Source organism: Hemitrygon akajei, chromosome 30, assembly GCF_048418815.1.
Source record: "Hemitrygon akajei chromosome 30, sHemAka1.3, whole genome shotgun sequence".
In the NCBI taxonomy this organism is placed as follows: domain Eukaryota; kingdom Metazoa; phylum Chordata; class Chondrichthyes; order Myliobatiformes; family Dasyatidae; genus Hemitrygon; species Hemitrygon akajei.
The window spans coordinates 38,121,548-38,140,146 of record NC_133153.1 but is presented as its reverse complement, the minus strand read 5'-3'; the positions used below and the strand labels follow the sequence as shown (position 1 = coordinate 38,140,146).

At 41.1% G+C, this 18,599-nt stretch overlaps 1 protein-coding gene across 1 annotated transcript in view; it reads left to right on the top strand.

Moving 5' to 3' along the window:
- The window catches only part of iqch (IQ motif containing H), a 187,947-nt gene that overhangs the window by 49,330 nt on the left and 120,018 nt on the right, over nt 1-18,599 (top strand). Inside the window, exons 9-13 of the mRNA XM_073032631.1 lie at nt 2,631-3,182; nt 3,830-3,896; nt 4,605-4,688; nt 14,687-14,862; nt 17,409-17,681. Coding sequence (XP_072888732.1) covers nt 2,631-3,182; nt 3,830-3,896; nt 4,605-4,688; nt 14,687-14,862; nt 17,409-17,681 — 1,152 coding nt within the window. The remainder of the gene's footprint in view (nt 1-2,630; nt 3,183-3,829; nt 3,897-4,604; nt 4,689-14,686; nt 14,863-17,408; nt 17,682-18,599) is intronic.

The following is an 18,599-nucleotide window of genomic DNA, read 5'->3' as shown; positions in this document are numbered from 1 at the left end:
TCTTTTGCACTGCTCTCCTTTCCGATTCTTAACTGATTCACTGCAAAATCTTAGTGCCACTGGAGAAAGAGTGAAGGAAATTGAGTGGGGAAGGTATTACAGCTGACATAGACATGATATAATCAATAATAGCATGCACTCTGGACAGATCTAGAAAATATTAGGAAATAATGGATTATTTATTTATTTATTTAGTGATACAGCATGGAGTAGGCCCTTCCAGACCTTCAAGCCAAGCTGCCCCAGCTATCCCACAGCCCTGACTAACGGGACAGTTTACAATGACCAATTAACATACCTAGTACATCTTTGGACTGTGGGAGGAAACCAGAACACCCGGGGAAAATCCACGCATTCCATGGGGAGGATGTACTGAGACTCCTTACAGAACAACACCAGAATTGAACTCTTAAGCTCTGGAATGCCCTGAGCCATAATTATGTTGCACTAACCACTATACCACCGTGGCCCCCAGAATAAGGCTTTTCCATGACTTTATAATGTATCATTTAAATATCTATGTGATTAAGCTGTGGAGAGAATAACAGGAATGGTCATCATTCTAAAATATTTATTCTTTCTCTGCCTGATCTGCTATGCATTTCCAGATTTCTTTATTTTAATTTCAGAGCTCATTGTAACTTCATACCCATTTTACACTTTGTACACAGCAAAAAGATAAAATACGTTCAAAACAACACACACAGAAAGCTGGAGTACCTCGGCAGGTCAGGAAAAGTGTAAACAGTTGAGACTTTGGGCCGACACTCTTCATCAGGACTGGAAAGTAAGGGGGAGGATGCCAGAATAAAAAGGTGGGGAGAGGGGAAAGAGGCAAGCTGGAAGATGATTCTTGAAGCCAGGTGGGTGGGAAAGATCAAGGGCTGGAGGAGAAAGAATCTGATCAGAGAGAAGAGTGGACCATAGGAGAAAGGGAAGGAAAAGGGGACCCAGAGGGAGGTGATAGTCAGGTGAGACATAATTCATCCAGTTAGCTTGAGCTGGTGTTGAAATTAGCAGCTATGCAAAAGTAAGATATTTATTCATTTTAATAAACACCAACAGCTTAAAAAATAGACACAGCGAGTACAAATAACAGAAAGGGGCTTGACATAATTGTGTTAATCAAGTAAAAGGAACAAATAAAAATGAAAAATTAAGGAACCAGGCAATAAAGCAATAATTCCATTGAGATTTCCTGACAAATACCAGGAAGGGAGAATACTAGAATGGGGAACATGGATCCATCATTTAATATTATGGTCTGGATTCTGTTCCTCCTAAAGTGATGTTTCACAGAACTGCCAGCCAGCAGAATTGCAGAAGGCAATATCTTGACTCCCGGACATTGTGTTGTGTACATAACTCCTCAGGTTTATATCAGTCATGGTAAATGTAGTCTACCTCTATTCATTTGATTTCAGTGTTTTTAATTTATGAATTTTGTTTTTCAAATGCATTTATTATCTTACATATGTAAGGATGAACAAATATTTCAGAGTAACACATACAAAATGCTGGAGTAACTCAGCAGGTCAGGCAGCATCTATGGAAAAGAATAAACAGTCGATGTTTCGGGCCGAGACCTTTCATCAGGGTCTTGGCCCAAAATGTCAATTGTTTGTTCCTTTCTATAGATGCTGCCTGACCTGCTAAGCTCCACCAGAATTTTGTATACATTACTCTGGATTTTCAGCATCTCTTGTGTACAGATATTTCAACTGCTTTAAAATGTCTCCAATCTATGAGCAATTGGAAGCTGTTGAAAAGACATTAGACAGCATGAGGATTGTGAAGGCCATTGGAAAGGTCCGTGATTGGCCGTCTTGTGGATGGGGCATCTTGTTCTACCAAATGGTGTCTATTTGCCAATCATGGGATGGCCGCCACAGTGAGACGTGTAAGGGTTTCTTCTGTGTGCTCCGGTTTTGTCCCACATTCCAAAAAGATATACGGGCTAGAGCTAATACTGTGTGGGCATGCTACATTGGCACCAGAAGCATGGTGACATTTGCAGGCTGCTGCAGCACATCCTTTGACTGTATTGGTCATTGTCGCAAATGGTGCATTTTATTATATGTTTCAATGTACATATGACAAATAAAGCTAATCTTAATCATAAAAACCTTCCATTGGTTGGATAGAACGCATTTGGTACTACCCTGGGGATTGGTAAGATGCCTGCTGGGTTAAGCCTGATTTAACATCGTTTGTTTATCCAAAGCCAATTCCCCATTGAATTGTTAATTTTTTTAAACTGATGGTTGCAAAAGTACAAATTATCCATGAGAAGGTGATTTCATTGATGAATAGAGGAATTTCTTTAGTCAGAGGGTAGTGTAAATGTTAATTCATTGCCACAGACAGCTGTGGACGCCAAGTCATTGGGTATGTTTGAAGCGGAGGTTGATAGGTTCTTGATTGTTAAAGGTGTCAAAGGTTTTGGGGAGAAGGCAGGAGAATAAGGTTGAGAGGGATAATGGTCAGCAGAACAAACTTGATGGAGTGAATGGCCTAATTCTGCTACTATGTCTATATCCTGTGGTATATTATAATGCAATAATTTACTTTGATAATTTGTCCATAACAGAGTTAAAATTGAGAAGTGATAGTGCCATCTTTTCTTGCAGGAGCTTCAAGTGGTGCCGGTTCACCAACCCCAGGAATTTCCACAGGCTTACTACGTTACCATTTTGAAAGGCAGAATAGATTACTTGGCTCCAGACTTCTTGGCTTTCAAACAACATTACCAGTTATACTGGAGGCACATCTTTTCCTTCTTGGAATATCTCGAGATGAAACTAAGAAAATACAGTGTGCCAGTTGCCGTAGTAGAAGGCCAAAGGCTGGCCAAGATTTCGGTTGCTTTTGATATTGATTCCCAGCCCACATGGGAGATGCTGCTTCCTGCCCTGAAAAATAAAGACTTGGTAGAAGAGATTGTCAAGCGTCCAGGCCAGCAGTACAAGGGGCCAGATGGCATGGAAATAGCAGCCACAAAAATCCAAGCTATCTGGAGGCAGTACCGAGCCAGGACCAAGTATCTCGTGTCTCTTCGCCAGAAGTGGGCAGCAGGTGTTATTGCCATTTCCTGGCTCATGCACGCTCAAAAGGCACGGGTGAAGAAGACCCTAAAGCAGTCACGTCAGAGACACCTGGAGAATTTTCGCAGCAGGGCCAAGGTGTGCGGAGCTGCCAGCTGTTCTGCCAGCCCTCACTCTCCAAATATCTCCGCCTGAGTGCTCCTGTAAAGCTGTTCCCACATTGCCTTTCCATGCTCTTGTCTGCGAATCATATTTCATCCATCATCAGAGATGCAGCCGTCGAGGCTGCAAAGTCTGTCACTGATATTTTTTTTTGCCTGAAAGAATTACTCTGTTTTTCCACCACTTTCGCTCCGAACACTTTTATGCCGTCAGGAAAATCAATTTTAAAAGTTTCCCACCTGCAGTCAACAACCAGCTTTCTGAATTTGTTTGAAAAGCTCACTCTCTGACTGCAGCACCATCAGTACTTTATCGTACTGTATTTACTTTTTGCAGACAAGTGTGTTAATTAATGCTTACTTCACTTATGTTTAGTTTCTTTTTAATTCATATTCCATTAATTAAGCAAGGCACACTCTACAATCTCTCTGCTTGGAATACTACTAGTGCATCATGTAGTGCTAATTAAATTAATTGGGGAAGATGTTTTAAGTATGTAATTAAATCAATTAATATAATTTATGCCTGGCTTGGTCTGACTGACTAAAGTGGTGCAGCTGAAGTTTAACTTGATGAATCTATTACAGCTTCTGTCACTGATCAATGCTCTTCTTGATTCCTAGCATCTGGCAGCCAACTGGAATCGCATCAAGGCCTCCAGGAGAACTATTATCCACATCCCATCATTAGGTATTGCACTTTTTTTTGCCTGCAGATTCATCCACAACCTCTATTACCCACCACATTACAGGTCCTTGATTGAGTTCAGGAAGCCCCCTTGTTTTGTTTCAAATTGGTCTCGGTAGGAAGATGTTCTTCAGATGATGAGAGTAATAACACAGGCCCTTGCTCAAAACAGCATTTAATTTCAGGATTAAGCAAATAAAGTCATTACACCGGCCTGTTCGGATGAGAGGTGATTTGCTGTAATTCACTTTCATTTGTATGAAATGGAAACTGAAAGGCTATGCTGAAATTGCAGATAATGTTTTCTATCTGTCTTTAATGATATGAGAGTTCGGGCTCATGCTTGTTGTCGTGTTAAATCAATAAATGGCAAAATCTTGCTATATGTTGGGTTTAATCAAATGTGCAGTCAAAATGATAAGCTACATTGTCTGGAATTATTTAGTTCTAATTACTGTCAGATGGGAATCTTTATTTGCACTTAAGGCAAGGGGGTTCTAGTGCTGACAAAAGGAATGCTGTGCCATGCTAAATAATTAAGAAGCTGAATAGTGGGCTCTGCGCTTAAATAATCTGCTGCTTTGAGTAAATTAGCAGAAGCCTAACAAATTAATTACTTTTTATTAATTCAGGGAGTGAAGAGTGTTTAGATTGAGCAGGCATTCATTGCCTATTTTGATGTCCTTTTTTTTTGTTTTTTGTATTTCCTAGGCTATGCTCAGTGGCTGAGATCCACCGTGCCTGATATAGATACTCAGCAGAACTTACAGATGGGAAGGTTATGTGACATCAGGGGTGAGTGCAGTCATTGCCCAGTCTTCATAAAGGTAGTTTTGACTAATTACTGGTACACTCAAGGACAAGGTAACATTACTGCTGTGACTTGCCCACTCCGTGGGCCATCATACGGTTAAGCAGCGTTGTTGTCCGTAGCTTGATATGCTTTGTTAATGTCACAGCAAACAGATATGTTAACTGTAAACTCCAACTGTCCCAAGGGATGAAAAAAAAAGAATCAGTTTTATTATCACTTGCATATGTCATGAAATTTGTTGTTAAGCAGCACAGTACATTGCAATACATAATAATAAAAACTGTAAGTTGTAGTAAGAAGTATACATATATTTTTAAAAAGCTGAAAATTGGAAATAGATCCAGTGTAACAATAGGAAACTGACAGAAAAGCCGTTAGCCTCTGATACTAAAATCAAGTTAATATTTTGGGTACATATCCTGCACACTTTGTGCCAGAGCAGTCATCTTTATTTTAATGTCTTAGTTTAGTAGATGATAAATACATATATGAATAGTTGTATTTAATTTAATTTATTTATTGAGATACTTCATGGAATAGGTCCTTCCAACCCGTTGACCTGCTATAGGTTGGCTGTAGATTAATTAGAGAATTCTTGTCATCGTAATTCAACACAGGATCAAGTATCATCCTCAACTCAATGGAAGAACACTTGCTGTGTAGAAGGACAGGGATTATTACAGTAATTCATTTGTAGCCAGGGAGTCACCCGCATTTAACTCTTTTATTACACCCACACTCTTACCTCTGTGTTGTTTCCCAAAATCTTGTTGCCACTCAGCAACAGTATCTGAAGATATAGGATGGAATTTTCACACACACCCTAATTGTGTTCTGCTTTATTTCATTACCACTTCACTTGGCTTGTCCACTGCCTCTACATTTTCAGAAGTGCTTCTTTGTTACCTGGTGATCGCAAATCTTCTGGTCTGCCATACAAGCTTCATTGCCTGGCTATCGTCTCTATCCTCTCCCATATATCCATGTTGTGACTAAAACTGGCTATTTTTCACAGTTAGAGATTGGCTTAATTTGTCACATATACATCAAACTTGCAGTGAAATGTGGCATTCACATCATAAATGTGCTGTTGGCAACCTTCAAGACTTGTTGTATTGGCACCAGAAGTGTGGCATGACCACAATTTCCTGACCCTAACCCTTACATCTTTGGAATGTAGGAGGAAACCCACACGGTCACAGGAGAATGCACAAACTTTTACAGACAGTGGTGAGAATGCTGGGGTTGTAAAGTGTTGCGCTAACTGCAAATCTGTCATGCTGTCCTGTTATACCATTTAATTCTATTTCAAGTTACAGCACAGTTAGGCCCGTCCAGTCTAACAAGCCTGCAGCATCCAATTATACACATTTGACCAGACAACCTACAAATCTGTACATCTTTGGGATGTGGGAGGAAACCACAGCACCTGGAGGAAACCATGCAGCCACAGGGAGAACGTGCATGCTCCTTACAGACAGCAGCAGGAATTGAACCCAGTCACTGAATTTGTAAGTGTCATGCTAACCACAACGCTACAGTGCTGTCCCAACATACAACACAACACTAACACTAAAAGGATCCATCTTTGCCTCTCCTGCAGCTGCTGAAAACCCTCCACCATGCTTTTATAACACATGACTATTGTAAGGCACTTTTACCCATCTCCTCTCTGTAGATATGAGGCTATCCAGAACTGCTGCTGGGTTCCAGTTCTTGCAAAGACTGATTTGCCCATTGTTTCTCTGCTATCTCTCGCACATTGTCTCCTTCTCACTGTTGTTTTCAAAGTTCTTCCTTGGTCTCATTTATTCCTGTCTCTTAGCTAACTGCCTTCAATTCCCATATATCCCTACATTCTTAGTATTGTGTTCTATCCTGAATTTCATTGTTCTAGTACAAGCTCCAGATTTCTGTCCCTGACCATCTCTGCCTCCCTACCTATCCTTTCTCCTTCAAAATGCTACTTAAAGTTCAACTGTTTGATGAAGCTTTTGGTTAGTTTTTGCCCTTACATGTCCTAAGTAGCTCACTGATTTTTTTTCTTGGATAAGAGCCTTGGGTTTTGTTTGTTTTTTTGCAATCTCAAAGGCACTACATAAATGGAAGATGTCTTTTCTCCTACAATAACAATGACTGGGAATACTTGATTGTCTATAAGTTGCTTTAAGAGATTCTGAGCGTGTGAAATGATGAACACAAGGGATTCTACAGATGCTAGAAATCCAGAGTAGGACACACAAAATGCTGGAGTAACTCAGCAGCTCAGGCAGCATCCATGGAAATTAATAAACCGTTGACGTTTTGGGTCAAAATCCTTTTTCAGGACTGGAAAGGAAGGGGGAAAAAGCTAGAAAAGAAGGTGGGAGAAGAGGGAGGAGTACAAACCAGAGGGTAATAGGTGAAGCCAGACGAGAGAGAAGGTTGGTGGTTGGGGTGGGGGAGGTGAAGTGAGAAGGTGAAAGGTGATAGGTGGGAAAGGTAAACAGCTGAAGAAGAAGGAATCTGATAAGAAAGGAGAATGGACTATGGGAGAAAGAGAAAGAGGAGGAGCACCAGATGGAGCTGATAGGCTGTGAGGTGAGAGGGGAACCAGAATGGGAGAGGTATAAGAGAGAGAGGGAAGGGGGGATAAATTACTGGAAATTGGAAAGATCAATTTGCATGCCATTAGGTTGGAGGCTACCCAGACGGAATATGAAGTGTTGCTCTTCCAACCTGAGAGTTGTCCCATCTTGGCAGTAGAGGAGGCCACGTGTCAGAATGGGAATAGAGATTATGGCCACTGGGAGATCCTGCTGGTAGCAGATAAAGCAAAGGTGCTCGACAACAAAGTCTCCAATCTACATTGGGTATCACCAATGTTGAAGAGGGAGCACTGGATAGAGTAGGTGACACTAACAAACTTTTAGGTGAAATGTTGCCTCACCCTGGAAGGACCGTTTGGGGCTCTGAATCGTGGTGAGGGAGGAGGTGAATGGGCAGGTGTGGTGCTTCTTTCACTTGTAGGGATAAGTGCCAAGAGGAAAATCAGTGGGGAGGGGTGAATGGTCAAGGGAATCACAGAGGGAGCGATCCCTATGGAAAATGAAGAGTGTGGGGGAGGTGGAGATAAAGACGTGTTTGGTGGTAGGATCTCACTGAAAAAGTTACAGAGAAAATATTGATGTTTTCCCCCTCCCCTAATCTGTTTTTTTTCTCTTTTCCCTTTTGCTTTGATTTATTTTCTCTGAAAATTCCTTCTCATGGGAAGGGTTACTTCAGGTGTCTCAGACCCAGTAATGTTCTAAGATTTTTGGATTTTATAATTCACTAAGTTATAGTTTTTATTAATAACCATCAGCAGGATGCTACAGATGCTATATATACAAAGTGCACATATCTCCTTAAAAGATTTGAACTATTTTCATTCATATTGCCTTTCTCTTTGTAATCCATTCTTTGTCTTCTTTTGACTCCTGTGTATTCCAGACAGAATAGAGGAAGGCAACTATTCTTAAAGCTCTAATTTAACTGCCCACTAGGTGGTGTTTGAAAATAACTCTGAATGTTATAGCTACATGATTTGCACACCAGGCACTGACAACTTCATGTGTCCCTGAAAGGGAAAACCATAGCTGGAATAAATTCAGTCTAATCTCTGGAAAGATCTCCACCAGGCAGCATGATTTGCCTCAATCTCGGGGGAAGGATAAGAAAAGCCAGGTATGATCCTTACCTTGATTATTGTCCAGTGACTCCTGCTGCAAAGTGTGCACACGGATTGCATTTGGGCAGAGACACTGTCAGATGGAGCTTGCGTTTGATGTTTGGGAGGAAGTCCATCTATTTCCCTTAAGAATTAAAATTTGCACTTCATTGTGTGAAAAATGAAATGATCTCTATTTCTGCAAAACTGACTTGGAGCACATTTAAAAGAATATAGCTAATATAATTTCATTTCATGACAGTTAATAAATAAGTTAAAATGGCATATCTGTGCAGCAATACACAGAAAAGCAACGAAGGCCTGGGATTTTTAATTCCTTTATAATTTACCTTCCACACTAACAATTCAGAATGTAAAATTGTTCAGGTTATAAAAGGAAGAAAAAAAATCTCATTTCAGAGCTGTTGCAAGAAAATGATTTTGTCTTCAAATAGCCACAATGCACAAATTGATTCTCTGGTTCAAAACTCGGTCTTTTCATGATGTGCCAATTGCAGTGACCTGCATTAACAGTGCAAAAGCACCAGAAGAGATCTTTTTTTTTAAAAAAAAGTACGGTTGGATTTGGGATGCCATCCCTTGGAATTAAATTACATTTTTATAAAAAAAGATACACTTTCCATCTGAGGTTATTTTTCATTTTCAAAAAAATACACAATTATATGAATAGGAATGAGATTAGTGCTGCTGATAACAATAACAAAATGTGAGGAGAGATTTGCGACAAAGTGATGGATTGGAAATAAAGTTCCTGCAAGAGATTAACCTGTCACTTGCATTGAGGAAGCTGCAGAAGCCTAGGATAAGGCTTAAAAGGGGAAGTTAAGACTTAACCTCTTCATTGCAAGATTTCCCAAAGAAAATAGTACTGAAAGGGCAAGCAATTATTTCAAACAATTTTAGTGAGTTTTTTAGCCTCTAAATTACTGTTTATGTTTTCTATTAAATGAAGTTAGTCTTTATTGGGAATTATTACATGTGGCTTATTCAATATAATAAATACTTTATAATATGGAATATTTTATTATTATATTTAATATAAATATACACTCAGTGGCCACTTTATTAGGTACAGCAGTGAAACCCAGTGAGCTCTTCTGCTTTTGCCATCCACTTCAAGGTTCAATGTGTTGTGCATTCAGAGATGCTCTTCTGCACACCACTGTTGTAATGCATAATTATTAGAATTACAGTTGCCTTCCTGTCTGCTTGAACCAGTCTGGCCATTCTACTCTGGCCTCTCTCATTAACAAGGTGTGTTTCCCACAGAGATGCTGCTCAATGGATGTTTTTTTGTTTCTCGCACCATATTCAACCCTAACCCCCCCCCCCCCCCCAAACGGGCACCAACAATCATTCCATAATCAAAGTCACATAGATCACATTTCTTCCCCATTCTCATGTTTAGACTCAACAATAACTGAACTTCTTGGCCATGTCTATATGCTTTTATGCATTTTGCTGCCACATTATTGGCTGTTTAGATAATTACGTTAACGAGATATACAGGTGTATCTAAAAATGGCCACTGAGTATAGTATAATAAATAATTTATATTTATTATAAAATATAGGCAGAACAGCAAAGCTGTTATAACCTGTTCTAACAAATAGAACAGACTCCTCCCCTGCAACACACACCCAGTGCTGGGGGAACTCAGCAGGCCAAGAGGCATCTATGGAAAAGAGTAAACAGTCGACGTTTTGGGCCAAGACCCTTCATCAAGACTGTTCCTCTCATTACAATTTGATTCAAGCACAAAATAAGCCCTGCTTCTCTGAAATCAAATTAAGGGCCCACAGACTTGATGATTCTAGATTCTGAGACTTACTGCATTGTTTTGTTTTTTTGCCATATAAAGCAGTATACAAGTATGAAATCAAATAAAGCAAGATTAGAATATCTAAGGGCAATGACAGGAGATGGGCAGTCAGCCTTACATCTCTTTTCTGTGCACAATTTTATATAAAATCGTGAAACTATTGCAGCACAAAAGGCGGTAAATGGAACCAGTGCCAGCATTTGGAAGAGATACCCTGTTAATTACAATCCCCAGCTCTCTTTCTTTACCTTTTTGAAAGCCACAGATGAATCTGCTGCTACTGCCCTCTATGGCAGTAAATTTAACAGTAGATCACAAATACTTGTTGTGCAAAACAAAGTTTATCATAGTTTTTTTGGTAATAAATTTGTCCTTTGATTCTCAACCCTTCCACCAATGGGAACAATTATGTTATGAAGTATTGAGCATGAACTAAGGTCCACATTTTTATTTGTACTTGTTTTTGCAAACTGGTAAATCTGCCCCACCTAATGCTGTTATACCTCTTTTTTTACAGCATAATAAGGCTACACTAATAAAGGTACCTACTCTATATTTCATTAAATAGTTTGAGATCTGGCTATTAGTTATTGCCTGTCCCCACTTGCCCTTCAGAAGGGTGAGACTAAGGTCCTACCCCATTAAGAGCCAAGAATGGATACCAAGGAGACAGTGGGAGTAGCTGGAAGAAACACACTGAGGATTTCTTCAATCACAGCTCTCACCTTTAACTCCGTTTCACAACAATCCCTCTGCCACTTTGGATAGGAAATATGTTAAAAATCCACCTATAAAACAACAAATGCTTGGTTGCAAACTGTACACCTGCTGAACTTCAGCCACCAATTCACAATTTTCACGAGAAATGCAATGTGCAGCACCAACTGCTGGAAGTTTGTAAAAGACCTGCAATCTGCCTCAAGGTTCAAGTTTATTTGTCACACATACATCGAAACACAGTAAAACATGTCGTTTGCATAAACAACCAACACACCCAAACCTGCAAATGTCGCCACACATTCCAGTGCCAACGTAGCATGCCCACGATGCTTGGCAGAACAATACAGGACACAACAAGCAATAAAGCAACAATGGCAACAAGCCCTATTCCTCATGTCCGCCCGCCCATGCATATACATGGTCCTCTAACCCCAAGGCAGGATGTCTTCTTCAGCTTCCAGCCTCCAGCGGACTTGGAGTCAGACTCAGGCACACATACATTGGTCCTTTGACTGCCCGATTGAGTTCATAGAGATTTGCTGTCCTGAGGCTCTAGCTGACAGGCCTCAACTTCTGATTTGACCCTCAGGCCTCGATGCTCGGCATCAGCCCAGGACCTGCCGATCACCAAACAACAGACCTCGAACTCCAGTCTTGCCAATGATGGGACACCAAACTTTAGGCCTTGACCTCCAGTTTTACTGATTTGTGAACGCATGGGATCATTGGATCTTGCTTCTCCCACCTGCACAGAACTGCAACTCTGGAACCAGCCGACAACTTGCTAACCCTGGGGAGGGGAGCACGCACGATACATTTCAGTATGGTCACCTTGCATTGTTCTGTATGCCTCTCTTCATATGGCATATCTCCCATCCCATGAACTATTATAGAAAATCTTTACCGCTTTCTATAGTCAATACTATATCCAGTACTCTTATACTATATATTACAGTATATACTATAGTCAATACTATATCCCTTCTCCCACTTTCTGCTTTCCACAGGTTCAGTCCCTCCGTGACTCCCTTGTCCATTTGTCCCTCCCCACTGATCTCCCTCCTGGCACTTATTCTTGCAAGCAAAACAAGCAGGGCCCCAAACTGTCCTTGCAGGTGAGGTGACACTTCACCTGTGAGTCTGTTGGAGTCATATACTGTGTCTGGTGCCCCCGGTGTGACCTCTTGTATATTGGTGAGACCCAACATAGACTGGGAGACTGCTTCACCAAGCTCCTGCGCTCCATCCGCCAGAAGAAGCGGGATCTCCCAGTGGCCACCCATTTTAATTCCACTTTCCATTCCCATTCTGATATGTCAGTCCATGGCCTCCTCTACTGTCATGATGAGGCCACACTCAGATTGGAGGAACACCTTGTATTTCGTTTGGGTAGCCTCCAACCTGATGGAATGAACATCGATTTCTTGAACTTATGGTAATACCCCCCCCCCTCCACTCACCTTCACCATTCCCCATCCCCCCTTTCCCCCTCTCACCTCATCTCCTTGCCTGCCCATCACCTCCCTCTGGTGTTCCTCCCCCCTTTTCTTTCTTCCATGGCCTTCTGCCTTCTATTAGATTCCACCTTCTCCAGCCCTGTATCTCTTTCACCAATCCCTCTCCCAGTTTCACCTAACACCTTATGTTTCTCCCTCTCCTCCTCCCACCTTTTAAATCTACTCCTTATCTTTTTTCCCCCAGTCCTGCTGAAGGGTATTGGCCCAAAATGTCGACTGTACTATTTTCCATAGATGCTGCTTGGCCTGCTGAGTTCCTCCAGCATTTTGTGTGTGTTGCTTGGATTTCCTGCATCTGCAGATTTTCGCTTGTTTGTGATTCCAACATTTGGCAGTTTTTTGATATATGAAATGAATCAGGTTGAACTAAAGACAGGCTTCTTGGATGGTGGGATCTAAAGAGAAAGCTAAAATGGATCATCCACTTGGCACTTCTGTCTGTACGAGATTCAGGCAGAATGTAAAAGCAAGGAGATAAAGCTAAGGCTTTATAAGACACAAGTCAGGCCATACCAATAGGTTTCAACAGATGCATTTAATGTTTGAGAAATGTATACAATATACATCCTGAAATTCCTTTTCTTCACTTGGAGTTTTGCCAACAGTTTTGGGCCCCATACCTCAGAAAGGATGTGTTGTCATTGAAGAGAGTCCAGAGGAGGTTCACGAGGTTGATTCCAGGAATGAAGAGGTTAACACATGAGGAGCGTTTGGCAGCTTTGGGCCTGTACTCACTGGAATTTAGAAGAATGCAGGGGGAATTCATTGAAATCTACCGAATACTGAAAAAGGGTCCTGACAAAGCGTCACGGCCTGAAACGTCGACAGTGCTTCTTCCTATAGATGCTGCCTGGCCTGCTGCATTCCATCAGCATTTTGTGTGTGTTGCTTGAATTTCCAGCATCTGCAGATTTCCTCATGTTTGAATACTGAAATGACTAGGTAGGATGGACGTGGAATGGATGTTTCCTATGGGGGGGCATCCAGAACTAGATGGCACAGCCTCAAAATTGAGGGATGACCTTTTAGAACAGAGGTAACAAAGAATTTTTTTACTCAGAGAGTAGTGAATCTGTGGAATGCTCTGTCATAGACAGTGGTTGAGGCCAACTCTGTGAGTTTATTTAAAGCTGAAGTTGATAGTTTCCTGATTGGTCAGGGCATCAAAGGACATAGTGAGAAGGCAGGTGAAGAAATTTGAGTGGGATCCGGGATCAGCCGTGAATGAATGGAGGAGCAGACTTAATGGGCTGAATGCCTAATTCTGCTCCTATGTCTTAAGGTATTATGGTTGGGTTGCAAGTATTTAAGCTTTATCTTTACATCCATATTCGGGCTCCTCTTTATTATCATTTTTATTTAGAGATCCAGCACAGTAACAGGCCTGTCTGATCCAACAAGCCCATGCTGCCCAATGACACCCATGTGACCGATTAACCTGCTAACCTGTACATCTTTGGAATGTGGATGGATCCAGAGCACCCAGAGGAAATCTACACCGTTGCAGGGAGTATGCACAAACTCCTTAAAGACAGTGGTGGGAAATGAGCCCTTGTCGCCAGTGCTGAAATGGAGTTATGCTAGCTGCTACACTACTGTTTTGCCTCCATCATCGAGGATGGAGATGAGCTTGTGTCTCTATCAAAAGTGCCCATGGATTGCTTAAAAAAATCCACAGAGATGCCAGAAAACTTTATTTCTCTGATTTACCTTTGAGTTCATTGTCAGACAGCAATGCTCAGTGAATTCCTTTACAAACTTTCAAGCCTTGAACGTTGAAATAGCATTAACAAGAAAATAGATGTGAAACTAGGACTGAGTTCCTTGGGCCAAAATTTGCTGACTCTTTATTTTTCAGAAGTAGTAGGCTAGACTTGTCATGGAAGATATCTCAAATTTCACTGTATACAGTGTTGGGAGCTACTTACCATCTCTTGCCATTGTATGAATTTCTAGGGGAAGAACAAGCTAACTCTAGTGTGGCCACTGAGTGAAATTTTTCTTTTTTTTCACACAACAAAAAGCTGTTCCTAGGAATCTCTGGAATCTGCCAATTCTCTGTTAAAGCCCATTGAAATCTACCTCAAAATAGCAGTAGAACCCCAGTATGATTTATAAAATATGGTTTGTTGCGGCATGGTGATGAATGATTGATAAGTGATTTGTTCTACATGAAAACAGTCTTTGGTATATCTTTTTCTTTCTCCCTAGATGACAATATAGATGTTATCTATATTTGTCCCCTGTGGATTGGTGAGGACGTGACCCAGTACTACATGAAACTGCTTGGGCTGCAAGAAGCTGTCAGATTAGGGAAACCCGAGGTGATGGTGGACATGGCAGATCGTCTCAAAGTCATCACACCTGAGGCAACAAGACATTTTCCTGTATGTTTTTTTTCCCAGTAACTTCAAAAAGAGTGATACTGGTGGGGAGTATGAATGGAAATAGATGCAGAAGAAAAATTAGAAAATAAGCAAGTATTTTTTTATTTAGAGATACAGCTTGGTAACAGCCCTTTCTGCCTCAGCAAGCCCGTACTGCCCATTTATAACCTGTCATTGGAATGTGCGAGGAAACCCACGAGATCACAGAAAAAATGTACAAACTCAATGATATTGAACATGGGTTGCTGGTACTGTAACAACATTACACTAGCCACTACGCTACACTACTGTGCCACCCAAGAAGTTTCATGAGGACAGGGTCAGATAGTGGAAATGGCATAGAAGATATGTTGACTGGAGGAACAGATTTTTGGCTTGCTATATTCAGCATTCTATTTATAGAAATACCTTTATCTTATTTATTTTTTTCCTGAATATAGGTGTTGCTGCCAAGGGCAGCATTCGTTTCCATTCTAAGTTATTCTCCTACTAAAGCTGCTGTCAAAGTACAGTTGGAGAGTCAGTTTCAGAATTTGGAGATGATGATATTGAAGGAACGGTGATACTGCTCCAAGTTGGAATGCTGTACGGAAGGGATATGGAAGTTATGGGTTGATGGAATTGGGTGGAATAGCAGTTCAGCATGGACTATAGATGGGCTATAGGGCCTGTTTCTGTTCTGTAATATTCTATGACTTGGAGAAGAAACCTGCAGGTGTCTATCCTTGTGATTTTGTTTTGGTGATAGACTTTCTGGGTTTGGGCAGTGCTATCAGTTTAACCTAAGTTAGCAATTGCGATGCATTTTGTAGATGATGCATTCTGTAAACATTAAACACTGACGATAGGATGATTGATGAGGTGCCATCTAAATAGTCTGCTCTGTTCTTAATAGTGTTGAACTTCTTGAGAGTTGGAGCTGCATTTATCCAGACTAATGCAAAGTATTCAATCATCATAAGACCGTAAGATAGTAGTTACAGTTTTATGGTGATGAAATTAGGTCATTCGGCCCATTTAGTCTGTTCCATCATGGCTGATTTATTATCCCTATCAACCCCATTCTCCTGCCTTCTCCCTATAACCTTTGATACCCTTACTAATCAAGAACCTATCTATCTAATTATACCCAATGATTTGGCCTCCATAGTCGTTAGTGGCAAAGAACTCCACGTATTCACTCCCCTCTGGCTAAATAAATTCCTCCTCACTTCTGTTCTAAAGGTTGTCTTTCTATTCTGACACAGTGCCCTCTGGTCCTAGACTGCCCCCACTATAGAAAACAACCTCTCCATGCCCACTCTATCTTGGTTTGATAGGTTTCAATGGGATTTCTCCCCCCCCCCCCCACTATGTCCTTTGATGCCCTGACCAATCAGGAAACTATCAACTTCCATTTTAAATAACCCTTGGACTTGGCCTCCACCGCAGTCTGTGGCAGAGCATTCCACAGATTCACTACTCCGTGGCTAAGAAAATTCTTCCTTACCTCTGTTCTAATATTTTGTGGTGTGGGGGGTGTTTGTGCTGCATCGCAGTCTTGCAACATTGCTAGCTGCAGTATTAAACCTTGCTGGCCAGCAGTAATGCCATTTGCTTTGTTCAAGTTCACTGTTGTAACAGTTGATGAGCAATCAGTGCCTTGCCCTAAATGATGATCCGTCTTGTGTGGTCCTAGACAGTGAATGTTAATAAGCTGTTGAGCCAGAAAAGGAATCACATTTGAGCCCCGGCTTGTGCTCACCCAAACTCTTTGCCAACCAGTGATATGCGCTACAATTAGGACCTGGAAACTCTGCCTGAGGTTTGCTTTTAACTTTTGCTTACTGGTGCTGGAATGCCAGCTAGTTTCTAATTCATCAAATGTTCTTGGCTAACTTGACATGAACTTGGAATTTAAAACAAGACCTTCTGGTTTTTGTAGTTCAGTGTTAGACCAGGCATCTTCACCTGCTACAATCAACAAGCAGCTATTTTTGTTTTAACAAATAGCATGCATGGATCTCGTTGCTTACAATATTTGTGAGAATTCATTGAGAAGATTAATTAATGGTGCATAGCACAGCGCATATTATGGAAAGGAATATGTAACAGACTGGTAACCAGTAGATAGGTGTGTGTGTTTTTCTTAATGTCACTGCAATCCAGCTGATGCATTTTTTGTTAGTTATTTGTATTGATTTTCTCCCAGCTTTAGTCTTAAACTGTGCCACAACTGTCTTTTAGATAAATCACTGTTATTGAAGGCTGCCAGCATCTTTTCATGCGACAGAAGGGTAATTCCACGTGGATCAAATAAATACAGATGTGTAGTAATTAGTTGAATTCCCAAGGAACCCATTTACGATGCACTAAAAATGTGAAGGATTATGGAACTGTTGTGAGTCTCCACACTGGTGGCTTTTATCAATTTAAACTGCTAAACTATAGCTCTGGTCACAACCTAGTCTTCTATTAATAATGTATTTGTTGTGTACAGCATAATAAATTAGGTCTTGGGAGTAGAAAAGGATACAATCTAACAAGAGTAATGTCACTATTCACAGACCCACCACTTGTGCCTGGCCACTCATCTGAAATACAGTCCCCAGGCAATACAGCGAATAAAAAATCTTATTGAAGGCAAGGCTGCATACATCGTTGGTGGATTGCTTCACCAGGATGACTTGGCTGTTGCAGATATGCTTAATGTACCTATTCTGGGCCCAGAGCCGGAAGTGGCACATCTGTACAGTACCAAGTCCGGGAGTAAAAGAATTTTTGCAAGTGTGTCTGTGCCCGTGCCACCAGGAGAGTACGATATATACAATCTTCAGCAGGTACGCTATAGTTATATTCTTGCACTCTATTAAGTGCATTCCTTCATATCCTCAATGATTTTTAATAGTACTTCTTAGTTAAAACGACTTTTTTATATATTCAACATGCACAAAATGCCGAGAAATTTAGCAAGTCAGGCAGCATCTGAGGAGAACATAGTGTTGATGTTTTGGGCCAAGATTCTTTATCGGGGCTAGAATGGAAGGGGACAGGAGCAAGAATAAGGAGGTGTACAAGATGTTGAGAGGTATAGATACAGAGGACTGCGAGAGACATTTTTGCACAGTGGAATATACAAGTGGGCATAATTTTTAGGTGATTGGAGTAAAGTATAGGCGGTGTGACAGAGTTAAGTTTTTTTTTAACACAGAGAGTGGTGAATGTGGTGAGTGCCCTGTCATGAGTGATGGTAGAGGCAGATATATTGAGGAAATTTAAGAAACTCTTGGATAGGTACATGGATGATAGAAAAATGGAGGGCAGGGTTAGATTGATCTAGAGTAGGTTGAAAGATTAGCATCACATTGTAGGCCAAAGGGTTTGTGCTGTGCTGTACTATTTCTATGTTCTATGAGCTGGGAGAAGGGAAAGGAGTACAAATTGGCAGGTGATAAGTGAAACCTGGTGAGGGGGGGAATGAAGTGAGAAGCTTGGAGGGTATAGGTGGAAAAGATAAATAAGGGCTGAAGAAAATGAAATCTGATAGGAGAAGACAGTGGACCATGGATTAAAGGAAAGGAGGAGGGGAACCAGAGGGAAGTGATGGGCAGGTGAAGAAAGCAGTATGGGTTGGAGGGGAGGCAGAATGGGAAATGGAAAAGAGAGAAGGAGATGGAGGGAGAAATTATCAGAAGTTAGAGAAATCAATGTTTATACTATCAGGTTGGAGGCTACCCAAACATAATACGAGGAGCTGC